At 42.8% G+C, this 12555-nt stretch overlaps 2 protein-coding genes across 8 annotated transcripts in view; one reads left to right on the plus strand and one right to left on the minus strand.

The window, feature by feature from the left end:
* LOC135522174 (thioredoxin-interacting protein-like) overlaps window positions 1-12555 on the plus strand; it is a 328799-nt gene that overhangs the window by 238340 nt on the left and 77904 nt on the right. The window lies entirely within an intron of this gene.
* Window positions 1-12555, minus strand: part of LOC135522169 (DENN domain-containing protein 4B-like) — a 45608-nt gene that overhangs the window by 22408 nt on the left and 10645 nt on the right. For 5 of the 7 annotated variants that reach the window (XM_064948197.1, XM_064948198.1, XM_064948192.1 and 2 more), the window contains 4 exons: window positions 2545-2862; window positions 1789-2041; window positions 1598-1667; window positions 1216-1385 (listed from right to left, as the gene is read on the minus strand). In XM_064948197.1, the coding sequence (XP_064804269.1) occupies window positions 1216-1385; window positions 1598-1667; window positions 1789-2041; window positions 2545-2843 (792 nt within the window). In that variant the 5' untranslated portion in view covers window positions 2844-2862. Of the gene's footprint in view, window positions 1-1215; window positions 1386-1597; window positions 1668-1788; window positions 2042-2544; window positions 2863-12555 lie in introns of those variants that run through there. The other 2 variants (XM_064948194.1, XM_064948199.1) reach the window with 2 other exon arrangements.

Consider the following 12555-nt stretch of genomic DNA (forward strand, 5'->3'; position numbering starts at 1 on the left):
CTTGTTCAATGAACCTTAAACAATTAATGAACATGCACCTGTGGAACGGTCGTTAAGACACTAACAGCTTACAGACAGTAGGCAATTAAGGTCACAGTTATGAAAACTTAGGACACTAAAGAGGCCTTTCTACTGACTCTGAAAAACACCAAAGAAAGACCCCCAGGGTCCCTGCTCATCTGCGTGAATGTGCCTTAAGTATGCTGCAAGGAGGCATGAGGACTGCAGATGTGGCCAGGGCAATAAATTGCAATGTCCATACTGTGAGATGCCTAATACAGCGCTACAGGGAGACAGGACGGACAGCTGATCGACTTCGCAATGGCAGACCACGTGTAACAACACCTGCACAGGATCACTCAAGTGGTACCCTTCCTGCAGGCTCATTCTGACATGACACTCCAGCATGACAACGCCACCAGCCATACTGCTCATTCTGTGCGTGATTTCCTGCAAGACAGGAATGTCAGTGTTCTGCCATGGCCAGTGAAGAGCCCGGATATCAATCCCATTGAGCACGTCTGGGACAAGTTGGATCGGAGGGTGAGGGCTAGGGCCATTCCCTTGCAGGTGCCTAGGTGGAAGAGTGGGGTAACATCTCACAGCAAGAACGGGCAAATCTGGTGCAGTCCATGAGGAGGAGATGCACTGCAGTAATTAATGCAGCTGGTGGCCACACCAGATACTGACTGTAACTTTTGATTTTGACCACCCTTTTGTTCAGGGACACATTATTCCATTTCTGTTAGTCACATGTCTGTGGAACTTGTTAAGTTCATGTCTCAGTTGTTGAATCTTATGTTCATACAAATATTTACATGTTAAGTTTTCTGAAAGTAAATACAGTTGACAGTGAGAGGACGTTATATTAGAATTAGACCATTTTATTAGAATTATTTTTGCTTGTTGTATGGATTTAATATGAATTAGGAAACTTTACTATTACCATTATGATTGTCACTGTTACTGCAGGCATCATGGATGGAGTGAAGTATTTCAATGTCTGACAAATAATGACATCTTAAGTTATTGTCATTTGTTGTAATTGACTGAACCGGTAACTTGCAACGAGCTACAATAGATTATACATTCACCTGATATTATCAAAATTCCTATCCAGCTTAACACATAACCCAATGGACTCAATAGCTCAGCCACTGCGCAGTGTTAAGAGTGTTGGAGAGTGTGTGTGAGAAGGCAGGTAGGCGGACCCACCTTGTCGCCACAGGCGCTAGTGAGGACGAAGGTAGAGAAGACAGGGAGCTGGTACTTGGTGTTGAGGGGCCAGCTCTCCACCGTCACACCCATGGGCAGGCAGAACATAGGCACAGACTCTGGCAGGGGGAACGACTCCACATCCGCTTCAGGATACCGACTGATCAGACCTGGGAAACACACACACAGAGACAGACGGTTAATAAAAGTACCATTTTGATTAGTGACTACAGAGAGACTTTCATTTTTGGTAGATCTTTCTGCTTCTAAATGTATTTAATTGTGAGAAGTTGGTCAATAGGCCTCTGTTTAAAATGTCACATATCGCGACGCAGCAGAATGAGTGCTGTGATACCGTCATAATGGAACAGTCTACACTCACCTGCTTCATAGACTAGGGCATTGGCTTTGGCTACAGCTCTCTTGTAGCACAGGTATAAGGCTGGACCCCACTGTGGAGCCAAAACAACAAAGCACAGTGAGAGAGAGAGAGGGATGGAGGGAGAAAGATGAAGAATTAAGTTAAAAAATAAATTTAAAAAACAATAGAAAAACAGAGCGCTTCAAACCCACTATGCCAGTGTTGAGGTTCTTCTCCACCCGGCAGAAGGTGTGGGGGGCCACCTCCCCCTTACTGGGCAGCAGGAGGGAGATGTCTGTGACCCCCAGGGTGTGGAGGGCCTGGGACTCTGGGGCCCGGCGGTAAGTCAGGAAGGTGCGGTGGGTGGCGGGCCCCCCGGAGCTCAGGCTGGCTGAGCGGCTGTAGGGGGTGGTCTCGATCACATACCAGCCCTGCTTCACCACCTCTTTGCCCTCGTACAGCACCCTGGGGACCGGGGGAGGGGGCAGAGTCAGGACAATGAGTCAGTCAATGTCACTAGTTATACAGTTAACAGAAACCAATTTCTATCACTCATTCAAGGAAAGCTTTTCTTTTCATGTTTAGAAGACATCCCGCACTTTGTCCAGAATGAATGTATTATGTGACGTGCATAGCTCTTTCCATTAAAGAATCTATGGGTATGTATACAATTAAATTTTGCAGTCATGTATGGCTTGGCCAGACATGCTTAATTTAATGATTATGGCGGTTCAGGGCTACATAGCAATAGCATACAATAAAACCTTTGTGGTCACACGTACATGGTTACAGCATGCAGTATGTCGATAATTGCATAATGCAAGCTCAAAGCATTGTTATGCATTAGCTACAGTATGTGAACTCCAAGCACTATGCATAGCTTTAAATTGATGATGTGGCTAATGTCTGACTCCAGCACACATTAGAATAGAATGATAATTTTTTTCATCACTGCTGGAGTGTCTCACCCGAGGTCGAGGATGGGTGGCTTGTCGTGCCCACGGCGGTAACACAGGTACATGTGGGGGTTGTTGATGAGTCCAGTACTCAGCTCGGCCGGGTGGCCCCCCTGGGTCTTCTCGATGCAGGTGAAGCCCTCAGGCACCTCCTCCCCCAAGCCCCGTGCAATCACCGCCAGGTCTATGACCGGCTCCACCACCCGGCCCCCTCTCTGCTGGCCCTCTTCGTCCAGCGGGGCCGAGCCCCCCGGAGCCAGCCCTGCCACCACAAAGTAGTCCACTAGCTGGGGGCATTTCTCCTCCGTCATGCCTCCTGTCTGCCAACTGCTGTGGAGAGGGAGGGAGAGGGGGAGAAAAAGAGAGCGAGAAGTAGACGGAGGGGGAACCAAATTGAGATTGTGCGATCTTGCTTATGTAAACATACATATGGCTCAGCAGTTGATGATGAATGGATTTCTTCCTTCCAACAGTCTTATAGAAACAAAACCTTATTACTCAGACTGACAATATTTGGTCCTCATCTTTGGTAAATAACCAGGAGAGTGATAACAATATCGCTGCATGTGGATGCCGCACGGTCACACACAAATATTTATTTTTGACTCAAAGGCCTTGAGTCATTCGCATTTCATACAGATATGACCCGTCTGAGAGGTAAGTCTGAGGGTCAACAATAAGCTGCTAAATTCTGCTGAGATGGGAGATCCAACCAATTACCACTCATCCTCTCCCCACCCATTAGTTGAGTTTGTTTATTTCAGTATACATGGCAAGTAAAAGTTGGATTTCATATGCATCAGGAATTCATATGCATGACAACAAGAAAACAAAACAATAAATGTGATACAGTTGGCAAATCAAGAAAGTTAAGAAGTCGTGGATGGGATCAGGCTTGTACTTCAGATGGTCAGCCGAGGTCCGTAGCCTCAGCAGCACAGAGCGCACCTCTCCATTCCCAACTTCCTCTCTGTGCTTTCTCGTAGATAAGTCTATCCCTATCCTAACCCTTTGTAGATGCCAATCCTGCCACTGGCTCACCATACATTTTGTGACTGTCAGAGTAGTGGACAATCTTCACTACTGCAAGCCATCTCTGCTAATGCAGTCCTATCTACTTCTGTAGTGTTGCGGCATTCAAAGCTAGCTAGCCAACATCGCTAGTAAGGTCAACCAAACCAAACGCCAACAAATACGTGAAATCTATTTAAAAGCTAATCAAAAAACTAAAAGCGATTCAGCGAATCACTAGAAACAAATAATGTGGATTCCTTCTCCAATCATTTCAGAGGGAGCATTACTGTCTAGAGAGCATTTATACAGGATGGATAGGCCTTCCTCACAGAGTGGATGAGTCACTGCTAGGAAGACAGGACAGTGCAGGAAACTGAAGTCATTTTCATTATTCTTAGCAATGATTTAGGAATCCTTGTGAGTAAGTATTAGCTAGGTTGCCACTTGTTGTTAGCCAATTGGAATTTAACTTCAGTTCATTAAAATAAATAGCTAGCCAGCTACTTAACCCTGTTGCCCAAAGATAAAGCGAGCTGGCTGCTTATGACGTTATCTGGCGAGTGAGGCTCGACCAGACCGGTTTGTGTTGTGAAGCTAGCCATAGTAAGGATTAGGCAAAGTGGATTTTGCAGTTTGCCTTCAAAATAAAAGTATGTCATTGACAGTTATACAAATGAATACTTATTAGAATGATGCCATACTTTTATTTTGAAGGCTAGCCGCAAAGTTCACTATTGTCTGACAACCATTAATCAAATAAGAACTGTCTTATAAATTAGGGTTATTTTAGATGATGACACCTAGCTATATAGTTAGCTAGCTAACTATTGCTACTGAAACACATGTCGTTTAGCTATGCTTTAGGGGAAGAACATTGTTTGCATCCATGAGCTAGCTAGCTTTTCTTTATGACCAGTACTGTAGGTGAGCGAGACAACTTTACCAGCATCATGGCATATGTATCGATGAATTGTTGTGACATATGAAATGATAGTGTAATAACTACGTAAAAAATGTACGTTAAATTATGTGACGTGCAGTCATATTAAGGTCTGCATTGGTCAACAAACCTATTTGACACATTAAATCGTATATTTTTTGACACGCAAAGACCCAAACGCGTTCCATAGAAATCCTGGTTGAAAATGAAGCGACTGAACAACGAAATAGCACAGCAAGTAAGTGAAATAAATAGGTTTCAATTATGTTTTACTGGTAATGGGGACATACGTACATGCCAACAAATTAACTTTTTGGTCAGTGTGTGTGTGTAACCTTAATTTAACTAGGCAAGTCAGTTAAGAACAAAGTATTATTTACAATGACAGCCTACCCCGGCTAAATTGTGTATATACAGCCTAGATTCGACCCAGGGACTGTAGTGACGCCTCTTGCACGGAGATGCAGTGCCTTAAACCACTGCATCCTTGTGTGTTAACTATTTAACTGTACTAGAATGCTTAAAAGGCTGCTAAACATTTTTATATCGGTTATCGATATCGGTTTTTTTGTAATAAAAATATTGGATATTGGTAATCGGCCAAAAATGTCATATTGGTGCATCACTAGTAGAGGTCGACCGATTATGATTTTTCTACGCCGATACAGATTACTGGAGGACAAAAAATGCCGAAACCGATTAAATCAGCCAATTTTTATATTATATTATATTATATATATATACACACACACATACATACATACATATATACATACATGCATACATACAGTGGGGCAAAAAAGTAATTAGTCAGCCACCAATTGTGCAAGTTCTCCCACTTAAAAAGATGAGGCCTGTAATTTTCATCATCGGTACACTTCAACTACGACAGACAAAATGAGAAGAAAAAACCCCCAGAAAATCACATTGTAGGATTTTTTATGAATTTATTTGCAAATTATGGTGGAAAATTAGTATTTGGTCAATAACAAACATTTATCTCAATACTTTGTTATATACCCTTTGTTGGCAATGACAGAGGTCAAACGTTTTCTATAAGTCTTCACAAGGTTTTCACACACTGTTGCTGGTATTTTTGGCCCATTCCTCCATGCAGATCTCCTCTAGAGCAGTGATGTTTTGGGGCTGTTGCTGGGCAACACGGACTTTCAACTCCCTCCAAAGATTTTCTATGGGGTTGAGATCTGGAGACTGGCTTGGCCACTCCAGGACCTTCAAATGCTTCTTACGAAGCCACTCCTTCGTTGCCCGGGCAGTGTGTTTGGGATCATTGTCATGCTGAAAGACCCAGCCACATTTCATCTTCAATGCCCTTGCTGATGGAAGGAGGTTTTCACTCAAAATCTCACGATACATGGCCCCATTCATTCTTTCCTTTACACGGATCAGTTGTCCTGGTCCCTTTGCAGAAAAACAGCCCCAAAGCATGATGTTTCCACCCCCATGCTTCACAGTAGGTTTGGTGTTCTTTGGATGCAACTCAGCATTCTTTGTTCTCCAAACACGACGAGTTGAGTTTTTAACCTAAAAGTTCTATTTTGGTTTCATCTGACCATATGACATACTCCCAATCTTCTTCTGGATCATCCAAATGCTCTCTAGCAAACTTCAGGGATTCTCTGCCTCTAACCCTATTACAGGGGCTGAGTCACTAGCTTACTAGGGCTCTTTCATACCATCCCCTAGGAGGGGTGCGTGACTTGAGTGGGTTGAGTCACTGATGTGATCTTCCTGTCTGGGTTGGCACTCCCCCCCCCCTCTCCCTTGGGTTGTGCCGTGGCGGAGATCTTTGTGGGCTATACTCGGCCTTGTCTCAGGATGGTAAGTTGGTGGTTGAAGATATCCCTCTATTGGTGTGGGGGCTGTGCTTTGGCAAAGTGGGTGGGGTTATATCCTTCCTGTTTGGCCCTGTCCGGGGGTGTCATCGGACGGGGCCACAGTGTCTCCTGACCCCTCCTGTCTCAGGCTCCAGTATTTATGCTGCAGTAGTTTGTGTCGGGGGGCTGGGGTCAGTTTGTTATATCTGGAGTACTTCTCCTGTCCAATTCGGTGTCCTGTGTGAATCTAAGTGTGCGTTCTCTAATTCTCTCTCTCGGAGGACCTGAGCCCTAGGACCATGCCCCAGGACTACCTGACATGATGACTCCTTGCTGTCCCCAGTCCACCTGGCCGTGCTGCTGCTCCAGTTTCAACTGTTCTACCTTATTATTATTTGACCATGCTGGTCATTTATGAACATTTGAACATCTTGGCCATGTTCTGTTATAATCTCCACCCGGCACAGCCAGAAGAGGACTGGCCACCCCACATAGCCTGGTTCCTCTCTAGGTTTCTTCTTAGGTTTTGGCCTTTCTAGGGAGTTTTTCCTAGCCACCGTGCTTCAACACCTGCATTGCTTGCTGTTTGGGGTTTTAGACTGGGTTTCTGTACAGCACTTTGAGATATCAGCTGATGTACGAAGGGCTATATAAATACATTTGATTTGATTCAGACGGGCCTGGAAATGTACTGGCTTAAGCAGGGGGACACATCTGGCACTGCATGATTTGAGTCCCCTGGCGGCGTAGTGTGTTACTGATGGCAGGCTTTGTTACTTTCGTCCCAGCTCTCTGCAGGTCATTCACTAGGTCCCCCCGTGTGGTTCTGGGATTTTTGCTCGCCGTTCTAGTGTTCATTTTGACCCCACGGGGTAGAGATCTTGCGTGGAGCCCCAGATTGAGGGAGATTATCAGAGGTCTTGTATGTCTTCCATTTCCTAATAATTGCTCCCACAGTTGATTTCTTCAAACCAAGCTGCTTACCTATTGCAGATTCAGTCCTACCAGCCTGGTGCAGGTCCACAATTTTGTTTCTGGTGTCCTTTGACAGCACTTTGGTCTTGGCCATAGTGGAGTTTGGAGTGTGACTGTTTGAGGTTGTGGACAGGTGTATTTTATACTGATAACAAGTTCAAACAGGTGCCATTAATACAGGTAACGAGTGGAGGACAGAGGGGCCTATATATATTTGTAATAATGACAATTACAACAATACTGAATGAACACTTATTTTAACTTAATATAATACATTAATAAAATCAATTTAGTCTAAAAAATAATGAGTTCCTTGCTCAGAACATATGAAAGATGGTGGTTCCTTTTAACATGAGTCTTCAATATTCCTAGGTAAGAAGTTTTAGGTTGTAGTTATTATTAGAACTATTGCTCTCTATACCATTTGTATTTCATATACCTTTGACTATTGGATGTTCTAATAGGTACTTTAGTATTGCCAGCCTATTCTCGGGAGTTGATAGGCTTGAAGTCATAAACAGCGAAGAGAAGAGCTTCTGGCAAATGCAGGAGAGTGCTGTTTGAATGAATGCTTACGAGCCTACTGCTGTCTACCACTGCTCAGTCAGACTGCTCTATCAAATCACAGACTTAATTATAATAACACAGAAATACGATCCTTAGGTCATATTAATTAATATTGTCAAATCCGGAAACTATCATTTCGAACACAAAAAATACGGAACCATTCTGTATTTTATCTAACGGGTGGCATCCCTAAGTCTAAATATTGCTGTTACATTGCACAACCTTCAATGTTATGTCATAATTATGTACAAGTCTGGCAAATTTATTACGGTCATTGTTAGGAAGAAATGGTCTTCACACACTTCGCAACGAGCCAGGCAGCCCAAACTGCTGCATATACCCTGACTCTGCTTGCACGGAACGCAAGAGTAGCGACACAATTTCCCTAGTTAAAAGAAATGCATGTTAGCAGGCAATATTAACTAAATATGCAGGTTAAAAAAAATATATTTGTGTATTGATTTTAAGAAAGGCATTGATGTTTATGGTTAGGTACACATTGGTGCAACGACAGTGCTTTTTTCGCGAATGAACTTGTTAAATCACCCGTTTGGCAAAGTAGTTTGTGATTCAATGATAAATTAACAGGCACCACATTGATTATATGCAATGCAGGACAAGCTAGATAAACTAGTAAAATCATCAACCATGTGTAGTTAACTAGTGATTATGTTAAGATTGTTTTTTATAAAAAGACAAGTTTACTGCTAACGCGCACCTTACCCGGCTCCTTGCTGCACTTGTATAACAGGTGGTCAGCCTGCCACGGAGTCTCATCGTGGAGTGCAATGTAATCAGCCATAATCGGTGTCCAGAAATGCCGATTACCGATTATGAAAACTTGAAATCGGCCCTAATTAATCGGCCATTCCGATCAATTGGTCGACCTCTAATCACTAGTATTTAGCACTTCTAACGCGTAAGAGTACATATGCATGCCTAGAGTGTGAGAGAATTACTAAAAGGGCCTTGAAAAAGTGAGAGTAGAGGAAATCGATGGAGGTTGGGCTCCAAAGGTTGACTGGCAAACAGGAAGTGGCCACTGGCAGCCTGTTTCCTGTTATATTCCAAGAGTTCATCAGTAGCTTCCTTGTGACACTAGAGCACGGTGACACTTGTCCAGGGGGAAATTATGACAGGCTACAGGAGGTAATAATATACAGTGAGCTCCAAAATGACAATGTTTTGTGGTTTTGGCTCTGTACTTCAGCACTTTGGATTTTAAATTATACAACAAATACAATAACTTTGAGGTTAAAGTGCAGACTGTCAGCTTTAATTTGCGGGTATTTTCATCCATATCGGTGAACCGTTTAGAACTGTTTTTGTACATAGTTCCACCATTTTAGGGGACCAAAAGTATTGGGACAAATTCACTTATATGTGCATTATATGAGGATTCTAGCATGACTACAGACAATCCTGAATGAATTGTGAACAACGATGAGTGAGCAAGTTAGACGCACATATATAATACCCCCCCCATAATGCTGACCTCCCGTTATTGTAATGTTGAGAGGTTAGCACGTCTTCGGGGTATGATATGTGTGCATCTCTAACTTTCTCACTCATCATTATTCACGATTCATACAGGATTATCTGTAATAATGGTAGCATCAAAATGTCATCCAATTCATAAACAGTTCACCCGATATGTATTAAAATACCCTCAAATTAAAGCGGACAGTCTGCACTAACTACATAGTCATTGTATCATTTCAAATCATGTGTGCTGGAGTACAGAGCCAAAACAATAAACAAATGTGTAACTGTCCCATAAGTTTGAGCTTTTGAGTATTATTCATGTCTTATGAAAATAAATATTTCAGTGCAGTATTTGATGCAAAATGGTACTACAATGGTACTATAATAAAAGGGTGTTGCCCTGCTGGGAGCTTGTGAAGGACACTGAACCTCAGGGTTTTTCAGAAATTGCTGATGTAGGCTAATAATTGCTGGTTCCCTTTTTCATAATACCCTACGTGTATGGTAACGTTCACTTTCTATGTACACACAAACACACACACACACTGGAAAACCCCTTTTGAGTACTGGATTGCCCCAATGTCCAACATGTCTTAATATTAGTCACAATCTGCAAGTTATTTCAATATGTTTGTCAATATAACTAAGATATTAATTCATTAAAACTGTCAGTGGTTTGAGCGAGAGAGAGAGCGCAAAAGAGAGAGCAAGCTCTGGGACTAGAGCGCCCACATCCTGACAAGAGGCTTTTGAAGTCCCATTCGTATGAAACCCAGTGCATCATAGATATAGAATTGAATACGCCATATTTAGACAAGCAACAAGAGAGAAGTAAAGGTCTTATTCCCCAGAATTATGACATGTCTGACAGTACACTTCAGCCTTGAAGCAGCCACCATGATCATACGAGCTGACATCAATGTGAAGTATTAGACCATGGCCTACTACTGAAGAAGGTGGGTTGTTTTAGGGCAGGGGTTCGGTCTGTTATTCTGCTAGTTCTTTCCTCCTTGAATAATAACAAAGTGTGGCCGTCAAGCACTAGAGTTGTGCATCCCTGCTTGGTTGAACTAATGTCAGAATGTCAGTCATAACTTTTGAAAAACATCCACAGGCGTACACAGATGACATAAGATTAAAACAAGTTGAGCACATGAATTCGGGTCGTACCCACTTCGCCATCTAGTCTATTGCATCTTGAATATATCAGCCAGCCTCTCCTTCTGGCTGCTTTTCCAGATATTATAATAATTGACTTATATTATTATTCAGTGAGGTGATACAATACTTGAACATCTTGGCCATGTTCTGTTATAATCTCCACAAGGCACAGCCAGAAGAGGACTGGCCACACCTCATAGCCTGGTTCCTCTCTAGGTTTCTTCCTAGGTTTTGGCCTTTCAAGGGAGTTTTTCCTAGCCACTGTGCTTCTACACATGCATTGCTTGCTGTTTGGGGTTTTAGGCTGGATTTCTGTACAGCACTTTGAGATATCAGCTGATGTACGAAGGGCTATATAAATACATTTGATTTGAATACATAAACATACAAAAACAAAGTCTTGTGTGCAACCTGAGAGTTCACCAAGAAATCATTGAGAAACAGTGGCTTAAACAATTTGTCAAAATAGGCTAGCTAATGCTCAGAAACAAAACTGCAACTGAAAGCCTTCCAGCCACTCACATCATACCTCAACCTCCTCAGAAAAGTAGTTTCAAACAAGCAGGAAATAAAAAGAGCCACAAGATATTCAAAACAGGTCATGAGTTTGGTTCTTCTTTTAATTCACCTGCTATTATTGAGCACATGCCGGGCTGGAAGGCCTGAATATATATTTCCAAAAGATTATAAACCTCTAATGCAAGCTACTGAGGAATGAGTCATTTCAATGAACATTTTCTAGGAAAGGAGAAATTTACTCTACCTTACGTAGGTTAAATCTCCATATCAGTCAAATAAAGCAGTTAGTTATAGCTCACTGTGTATGTGAATTACAGTGTAGCTTTGCCTCAAACTGATTGAGAAGAGTTATTTCTGAGCCTGTGCAGTGACAACATTCAACCCGCACCCCCACATCTCTACAGGTGTGAGCTCCTGATAAGGACACCCCAAATGGACAAGGAGAGCTCTGTTCAGGCTTGGCAGCTAGAAATCCTGACCCTGAACTGGCAGACTGACACTCTCACTCTTCCTATACAACAGGTTCTCAAACTCCTGACATGTTTGAGAATGTGTGAAATGATGTGTGTGAAGAGGTGCTACACGCATCATTTCACACGTCAACATTTCTTCATAGCTTTGTCAATAACACCCTCGAAAGAACAGATTCTTACTTTGTGTTATGTAATACCTAGGGGAATATTTTGACAGCACAAAAGTGTGGAGATCTTTAAAAAAACCTTCCAGATAATTTCCAATACTCACCACAGCATTCACAAAATGTATTTGAAATACAGCAGAATGTACAGTGATAACAGATCTTTATGAACACTTGTATCTTGCAACTTAATGCAATATATTCTTCCTCAAAATACGCTTGCCAGCTGATTTGGGGAGTTTTTCCTAGCCACCGTGCTTCTACACCTGCATTGCTTGCTGTTTGGGGTTTTAGGCTGGGTTTCTGTACAGCACTTTGTGACATCATCTGATGTAAGAAGGGCTTCATAAATACATTTGATTGATTTAAATAAATTTGATTGATTTGCCTGTCAAAACAATGCTTAAGGTAAAGTTGTTAGCGATGAATGCTGTCCAGAGGCAGTGCCTTGGCTCTTGTCAGAATGCTGCTGCCCATAGCTGGCCTTCAACCAGAGCCACAGCTAGTGACAGAGGAGGTATTCAGGGTCGCTCTTCCCAGAGAGATGATGCTGGAAGTCAGCAACAGGGAGAGATGCCTGGTAGCCTCGTACAGCCACGACCACGCCAACTCAGGGGCATCACCACAATACCATTCTAAAATGGAGGCCCGGCCGCCCCACAATGCCCCTTTTGTGTGCACGGGGCAAGCACGTGATGACGTTAAGAGGGGACATACATTCACACACACACGTGTGCATAACCTACACACACACACACACACACACCGTGAACAGAGTGAGGCCCAGAGGGGAGTACTGTACCACAATGGTCATTTCACAAGCTCACCACAATAAATAGCATTATCCAAAGTGTTGACAGTGTGAAAAAGCCATTATCACACACTGT

The sequence above is a fragment of the Oncorhynchus masou genome, chromosome 30 (assembly GCF_036934945.1).
Source record: "Oncorhynchus masou masou isolate Uvic2021 chromosome 30, UVic_Omas_1.1, whole genome shotgun sequence".
In the NCBI taxonomy this organism is placed as follows: domain Eukaryota; kingdom Metazoa; phylum Chordata; class Actinopteri; order Salmoniformes; family Salmonidae; genus Oncorhynchus; species Oncorhynchus masou.